Below are 8,723 nucleotides of genomic sequence, written 5' to 3'. Positions count from 1 at the left end.
CTGACAAACAACAAACCGAACAAGAACACGTCGTTTCTCATGCTTTGTTGACTTCAAAAAAGCTTTAGACTCAATTTGGCATGATTGTCTGCTATAACATAATTGATGGAAAGTGGTGTTGGGGGAAAAATATACGACATCACAAATCCACGCAGAGACAAAAGAGAGGGGGGCGCGGAGGTGAGAGGAGAGGCGGGAATGGAGAGGGGGCGGCGGGAGAGCGGGAGGGAGAGGGTGCGCGGAGAGGGACGCAGAAAGAGGGAGAGGGGCGCGGAGAGGCGGGACGGAGGGGGAGAGGTGGGACGGAGAGGCGCAGAGTGGGACGCCTGAACAAGTTGGAGAGGTGCGGAGAAGGGGCGCGGGGAGAGGGGTACAGAGAGACGGAGAGTGGCGCGAAGACGTTGGAGGCAGAAGAGGAGGGCAGCAGAGGAGAGGGGTGAGATAGGAGGAAGGCGTGGAGAGAGAGGAGAGGGGCGCGCGAGGGAGGCGCGGGAGAAAGCGGTAACGGAGAGGGGCGCGGGGAGGGAAATAAAAAAGGAAAAAAAGAAGCAAGAAAAGAAAGGCAGGCGGAGAGGGGTGCGGAGGGAGAGTGGGACCGGAGAGGGGCGCAGAGAGGGATGCAGAAAGAAATGGGAGGGGTGCGGGGAGAGGGGTAACGGAGCAGGGAGGCGGGTGGGGGAGAGGGCGCAGAAAGATGGAGAAGGGGTGCGCAGGGGAAGAAGGGGCAAATGGGAGAGAAGGAGAGGCCCCGGGAGGAGAGGGGGCGGGGAGGGTAAACAACTTTTCTCTCCAATCTTTTTGGCTTTATAACAAAGAACAAATAGCAGAAACAACATGATCTAAAACAAATCTTAGAAAATAAACTATTAAAGACTACAGAAACCCACTGGATTTCTCCAATTACTTTGAATGAGTCCTACAGGACCAAATAAACCCTCCAACCCAAAAAGGCATGTGGTGTTTGATGGTTCCTCAATGAAAATGAACAATAAAGACAAACAATTCCACAATTGGCTATACTAAAACTCTTAACATCATCCCTTAGCTCTCGGCATCTTCCCCAATATTTGAAACAAGGACTGATCAGCCCCATCCAGCAAAAGTGGAGAACAGAATTTGACCCCAATAACCTACTGCTGGGAATAATAGCTCAACAGCGTAACGCTTGGGAAAAATCTCTGCATTATCATTAAACAGCAAGACTCGCTACATTTCCTCAGTGGAAAACAATGTAGCTGAGCAAATGTACACATTGTGGCTTTTTTACTGCAAATGACCGTACAAGACTCATCGTATTCACGCCTGCACTACACACCGTAATTGACAAACAAACAAACCAAAACATAAGGCAAAAGTCCTTGCTCCATGCTTTGTTGATTTCAAATTAGGGTGTGCAGGGTGAATACGTGGTCTCTCGTATGGTCATTTGGTAAAAAGCCAATTGTACATTTGCTCAGTACATTGTTTTCACTGAGGAAATGAACTAGTCTGCTGTTAATGATAATGCAGAGGTTTTTCCCAAGGTTGCTGTTGAGGCATATCCCACGGTAGTTATTGGGGTCAAAWTGAGGATGATGTTAAAGAGTTTAAGTATACTTAAAAATAAAGGAGAGCCGCACACTCTAGGAGCTCAGATGCAAAAATATTTAATTTACCAATGTTTRGACAGGCAAGCTGTCTTCATCAGGGTACAATGACCTTGATAATTTATTGTTAAAACGAGAGGCTGCMTGGATCTTTAACTTAAAGACCCTTGCTCCCTTCGGTCTTAACGTGGACTTTGATCTGAAGCCATTCTTGTGATTCTTGTGATTGTTGTGACTTTGCCATTGTGGTTGTTTGTAGGCTTGTGTGGTCTTTAGTGAGTCTATGATCGTATGCTATCCATTTGTATTTATGGTATGCTGCTCTTTCTATGCCATTTTAATATTTGAGAAATTAACCAATGATATTAGGCCACTCTTGGCCATGATAACAGACACCTGTGTGTCTTGACACTATATATAAACGAGTCATCCCGCAGTGTCTGTGATTGTACCCTGATGAAGACAGCTTGCCTGTCGAAACGTTGGTAAATTAAATAMTTTTGCATCCGAGCTCCTAGAGTGTGCGGCTCTCCTTTATTTTTAAGTTTTCTACTCCGCTAGCCAGCACCTCGCCTAAATAGGTGTGCYTTTKTTTTTCTTCTAAAGAGTTTAAGTATAGCCAATTGGAATTTGTGGTCTGTATATTTTATCATTTCATTTAGGATGCCATCAACACACTCTCTCAATGTCTCTCTGCTCAGATAGGGTTGGAMGGCTGCTTGGCTTAATCAGCTGTGAGAGCCGGAGGTCAGCCTCGCTTTGACTCCTCTCTCCACACTCCAGTGAGGCTGGGCCTGGCCTTGTGCAGCCTGTCAGCTGATGGGAAATGCTGCCTGCCAAAGCCTTTCTGCATGCCTGCCTAACTCCCTCCATCTCATCCCCCAGGAGCTAATATATGCCTACGCCTCACTCCAGCCCTCCATTATCTCCCCCTATCTGACACTACAGCGCCCCCACCACAGCAAAGGCATCAGCAGCTCTGGCCCCTCGGGCGAGACAAGAGTGACTGGAACACAGAGATCCTATTTTTCTCTCAAAKCGCTGTTATCAAAACAGTTCTGTGGTAAAATAACTGGATTACGGCAAATCTAAAAAGCCAAAAGCAACTMACTGTGTCCTTTAGAGTCCTAACTCTGTGCAGTAAACAGTTTGGGGGTTTTAGGTGTTGAGGGGTTTCTCTCTCCAGAAGATGTCCAGTAAGAGAAGAGGTTCAACCCAAACCTCCTGACAGCTGCAAAGCCTAAGGCCCTCGGTGAGATACTAAAGCCACACACACACACACACACACGTCTTTAAGCCAAATATAGACACTTCTTGAGGTAGTCATATTACCCTCCTGGTAACCAAGCCCGGTCAATAAGTAAACTCAGTTCGGGAACAGCCTGGTTAGAAACGTTAAAAAAAAAACAGAAGTTGTTTAAAAAGACGTTGAAACAGAAGTTGTTTAGCGCCCGTGTCTCCACGGTAACGATGACTAACAGTGAAGAGAGAGAGAGAGCGACCACACACCACTGTCGAGCTAGAGCCGAGCATCTTGCTCTTAGCTCAGACTGTTCTGCTCTCTTGGACAAAACGCCACACAGTCATTAACACTACAGCCAAGACCATGTTGGCTAGCAATAAATTGACCGACATGAAAATATCACAATGCACTGAACCACRAGATAGGCCTAGTTCTCACAACATTTAGAAATACTCATCAACTAGACTAACCCATTTTAGTTACTAGAAATGCATGACTGCTACGTTACAACTACGTAAAAACGTACTATTGTTACTACGCCCAGCAGCAACAATCACAAAATAGCATCAATGTAAAGGGGGGGGGTCGATGAAATTCAAGAAAGTATTTAGGTGAAATTGAGTGTAATTCTATCAAACTCAAGCCACAGGGTTGAATATTGACATTGACAGAAAGGACAGAGGCGTTTTGTTACCCACGAAATACTATTTATATATTTATTTTTATTTCACCTTTATTTAACCAGGTAGCCCAGTTGAGAACAAGTTCTCGTTTACAACTGCGACCTGGCCAAGATAAAGCAAAGCAGTGCGACAAAAACAACACAGWGTTACACATGGGATAAACAAACGTGCAYTCAATAACACAATAGAAAATCTGTATACAGTGTGTGCAAATGAAGTAAGGAGGTAAGGCAATAAATAGGCCATAGTGGCGAAGTAATTACAATTTAGCAATTAACACCCCCATTGATATATGTGCAGATGAGGATGTGCAAGTATAAATACTGGTGTGCAAAAGAGCAGAAAAAAACAAAAACAAATATGGGGATGAGGTAGGTAGTTGGATGGGCTATTTACAGATGGGCTGTCTACAGCTGCAGCGATCAGTATGCTGCTCTGACAGCCGATGCTTGAAGTTAGTGAGGGAGATATYAGTCTCCAACTTCAGTGGTTTTTGCAATTCGTTCCAGTCATTGGCAGCAGAGAACTGGAAGGAAAGGTGGCCAAAGSAGGTGTTGGCGAAGGGGGTGACCAGTGAAATATACCTGCTGGYGCGCGTGCTACGGGTGGGTGCTGCTATGGTGARCAGTGAGCTGAGATAAGGCGGGGCTTTACCTAGCAAAGACTTATAGATGACCTGGAGCCAGTGGGTTTGGCGACAAATATGTAGTGAGGACCAGCCAACGAGAGCATACAAGTCGCAGTGGTGGGTAGTATATGGGGCTTTGGTGACAAAACGGATGGCACTGTGATAGACTACATCCACTTTGCTGAGTAGAGTGTTGGAGGCTATTTTGCAGTAAACAAATTAGRCAATAAAACCACTAGTCTACATTACTGAGCAAGAATACGAATGATGTTTACATTAGAAAAACACAAACAAATGCAAATGTATGAGATTCTAAGGAACCTGCTCCAGTGTCAGATAATCAACAACCTCCGTACATGAGAAGGGCTGTGGTTTCACCAGAATCAAAACATGGAGACATGAGAAGACATGCCCATCAGGTATAGGACCACGTAGTCTCGTGTTCATCGAGGCTGTGGTTAAGTTAAGATGAATCCGTTTATAAGTGAAACTGTGAGTAGAAAGAGACACTTCCAATGGGCTGTCGCTGGCTCGGTAATTTCTTGCTCAATGTGCCTTTCCCTCAGTAGTAGCAGGCTTGTCTTTCAGATGTTGAGAGTAGATTTAAATCGACATAGTACGGTATCCACACAGGCCCGATGGCATCCTGCCAACGTGTGCCTTACCGCAGGGAATTCCAAAACATTTAATACATGGGTTCACGTTCCCATTCCCAACCTTCCTTGATTTGAGGGGTAAATTATTTTTATATTTTTTTTTACAATTCGTGATTGGTATAAACAATCTAAATCGCCGATGCTTTAGGATAAAAACAAAGTGGTAAAATGTCAGCAGGAAGACGCGACTCGGATGCTGCACATGGGAATATCTTTGGTTTGTCATTCAGAAGCCGAGCTGTGTCCTAAAGTAGACGAGTCAAAGACATCTGACTTTCCRTGGGAATAATCTGATTCAAATGTGAGGATCTGTCGCTATCAATTGATCAAATCACTTTCTTTAAAATATGTATCATRCAATTTAGGTTTCATATAAATGACCATAAAAAAAACATTTGGTAGCGGAATAACATTTGGGGAAATCGGGTGTATCGGTTTACTTTATTTTGTATTTAATATAGGCTCTTAATAACCAACCATTCAAATTAAAGGGAGGGAGTAACATTTTTCAAATGTGAAAAGGGGGACTCTTAGGGAAAAATAGGTTGGGAACCACTGATWTAGCCCATAGCAGCATTTAGATTCCCAAGCCGGCTTCAGTCCACAAGCAGAGAGGGGGGAGTTAAACTCCTTAATGACTTACTAAGGCATACATCCACGACTCCAAGTCCTAGGGCTCAACTCCTAACAGAACGATTAACAGAACGAGGAACACGTAAACACCAACCTGACAAACACCTACGTACAGATCTGCTTCTCTGGGTCTCTGAGGGGAGATGATATCCAGCATATCCTCAATTGTTTTGGAAGTAAATAGAATGGTACAGGTCTCGATCCAAACTGTTGTAAATCCAAGTCCAGTCTGTTTAGAGATCCAGTGGGAAGAGGAGGCGAGTCATTGTGGGCTTGAGTCTTTTCTAAGGGACGGAGTGCGTTTTCTCTCTCTGGTCTGTGTGTCCGATGGCTCCAGGGCGTGTGTGTTTTGTGTGTGTGCTCATTTCCTGCCTGGATATGCTTCTGGGCTACATGCTGCTCAGGAACACATGGCCATTCCCAGTCCTGCCAGGAGTTCCGCATTCCCCACCGCCCCCTTCCCTTCCCCCTGCCCTCCTAACCCCCCCTCCGCCCCAACAACCCCATGGACCCCTGCAGAGGCAGCACCCCAACCCCAACGCTCTGCTCCGTCTGTCATCAACTGCCCTGCACATGAACGTGCCCAGACGCCATGTTCACAGTCACGCATAGTCCTACATGCACCGTCACACACACACACACGCATACACATTCCCACGCGCGGGCATAAACACACAGACACACACACACTTCAATATCTCTTCAAGGCAGCCGTGGTTGCCCACCTTCTCCTTCTGCACTGAAGCACATGGCGGTCACCTCATGTGCGCCCAATTGCTGCCAATATGCAGATTCAGCTTCACACAGAGTGTTTTCCAATGCTTTTTGTCCCCATTTCCCATTTGTTTCATCCTCAATGCTTCAAATCTGATATATGCTGTGCAGTAGGGTAGAGGAAGTGGTACCATGTGCAAATTATCTTTCAAAAGCTTTGTGTTTCATGGCTGGGCAGGAGGGGGGGAWGACGGCTGTGTTGGAGAGACCGACCAGGGCAGGCAGACGAACATCATTAATAAAGCGGTGAAAATGGGCCTGGCTGGTGTGTCTGTGTCCGAGACATCTGTACTCAAATCAGCAACACACGCACACACCCCTCATTATCAGTGGCTGCAGTTATTAAAGCCATGTGGTGCTAGAGGAATCTCACACTTGCCTCAAAGGTGCACTGCATCAAAAAGACACGATCCCTACTTTACGTGTGTGTGAGACAGTGAGAGTGAGACCATGAGAAAGTGTGCATGTGTGTGTTAGAGACGTGTGCCTGTCCGGCTCTCCCGCTCCCCTCGCTCTGACAGACGAGCCAGTGAACTGTAGCAGAAGCCCACTCGGTTCAGAGCTCACTCCTTGCTCTATAAAACAGACACTTCATCACAAGCCATCTTATCAAAGCCCACACAGATCTGAAGCACACCGCCGCTTGCTGCTGCTTTCGTCCAGACAGGCCGGGGTCTATCTCCTACCTGGCAGCATCCCAAATGTCACCCTGTTCCCTATATAGTGCACTACTTTTCACCAGCACCCTATGGAACCTGGTCAAAAGTAGTGCACTACATAGGGACTAGGGTGACATTCGGGACGCCCACGGCCTCTCTCTCCTTACCCCGTCCAGTCAGTCTGTGTCTGTGTGAAGAGGCTGTGTGCTGATCAATGGACGATAGATGGTACCTACCAGCATCTAGCCAAGTACATGTGCTCCTTGACGAAGACGGAGCCGGAGAGGAGGATGTACCAACATGTGGCGAGGCTGTCTTGGCTGTAGGGGGAGACAAGATTACAAGAAACATTGTGTTAGTCTAGGGTTCCCCAACTGGTGGCCCCCGCGGGTGGTTTTATTTGGCCCCCAAGTTTTCTGAGCAAATTTAAATAAAAATACAAATTCCTGGGTGTGGAATTTTCATTTCTTAGACATAAGAAATCTGTTCCCAAGTATTCCCATGCATAATAGAGACAGTGATTGTATACAAATGCAAGCAAAGGTTTGAAATGATTCGGTTTTAGTCAAACATATGTTTGGGCTTCTTACGGTCAATTTGCAGAGGACAAATTATTTATAATTATGTTCCGACCGCCCGACCATCCCCTCCAGAAAATAAATTGTTCCGCGTCTGAATCTAGCTGATGATCCCTGGTCTACATATCGCCGTTTATGGACACGTCTGCATGGTGACATCACATGMGCATTATATTTGAAAAGGATAGGCCCTGAATTTTTCCTCAACCGGGTAAAAAAAAAGAAGAATCTGGGCCCTACAAACAAGTCTTGAATGTTGCTTGAGGTGGTACAGTAGATGCATTAGCATCGTTTAAGTAGAGGCTGAATTGCCTTGGAGAAATCCACTTGCACGGCTTCGATAGTCCTGTTGATATTCTGTCCAAACAGGGTACTTCATTAGCCGTCAACCATGAGGAGAGGCAGTAGCYTCTCAGTCTCCTCAGAGAGGGCATATGCAGCCGGGGCAGCCTTATTAACAGATGCAATATGGACGGAGGAGGGTAAAGTTGAATTACAATAAAAGGTACATATACGTTGGTAGCCTAGTGTATAAACCAAATACATTAGCAGGTTCACATGGGCTTTAGTATTTCATAGGGAATCCAGAAATTTATTTTCCATATGCTGTTTACTACCTCCAGTATGTACAGTATTAGAACGTTGTGTCAAGAAGCAGTGCGGCTTGGTTGGGTTGTGTTTCAGAGGACGCATGGCTCTCGACCTTCGACCTTCGCCTCTCCCGAGTCCGTACGGGAGATGCAGCGATGAGACAAGACGGTAACTACTACCAATTGGATAGCACGAAATTAGGGAGAAAAAAAAAGAAAATGAGGGAAAAATTCAACAACAACAAAAAATAAATGGCCAGAGTCGGTCCCCTCCTCAAGAAACTGCAGACCGGTATCTTTACTTTTCTGTTCAACAACCCTTAAGCATGCTGTCCCTGACCAACTCTCTCGCTATCTCGCTCAGAACCATCTTCTTGACCCTAACCAGTCAGGCTTCAAGACGGGGTCACTCAACCGACTGCTCTCCTCTTCGTCACAGAGGCACTGCCAAAGCTGACTCTCTCTTATCTGRTCTCATCCTCCTAGATCTATCCGCTCCCTTCAACACCGTGAACCATCAGCTCTTCATCTCCACCCTCTTTGGGCTGGGCGTCTCAGGCTCTGCACACTCTTGGATTGCATCCTACCTGGCAGACTGCTCCTTGCAGGTGGCGTGGAGAGAATCTGTGTCTGCACCACGTACTCACACTACTGGTGCCCCCCACGGCTCTGTTAGTAAATCAATTCACTCGA

The 8,723-nt window shown here is 46.2% G+C and overlaps 1 protein-coding gene across 1 annotated transcript in view; it reads right to left on the bottom strand.

Annotated features, from left to right (window-relative positions):
• LOC111981742 (rap guanine nucleotide exchange factor 6-like) overlaps positions 1-8,723 on the bottom strand; it is a 167,581-nt gene that overhangs the window by 119,620 nt on the left and 39,238 nt on the right. Inside the window, 1 exon segment of the mRNA XM_070449279.1 lies at positions 7,099-7,182. Within this exon segment, the coding sequence (XP_070305380.1) occupies positions 7,099-7,182 (84 nt within the window).

The sequence above is a fragment of the Salvelinus sp. IW2-2015 genome, linkage group LG20 (assembly GCF_002910315.2).
Source record: "Salvelinus sp. IW2-2015 linkage group LG20, ASM291031v2, whole genome shotgun sequence".
NCBI lineage: Eukaryota > Metazoa > Chordata > Actinopteri > Salmoniformes > Salmonidae > Salvelinus > Salvelinus sp. IW2-2015.
The sequence above is the reverse complement of the archived record's forward strand: the minus strand, read 5'-3'. Positions and strand labels throughout refer to the sequence as shown.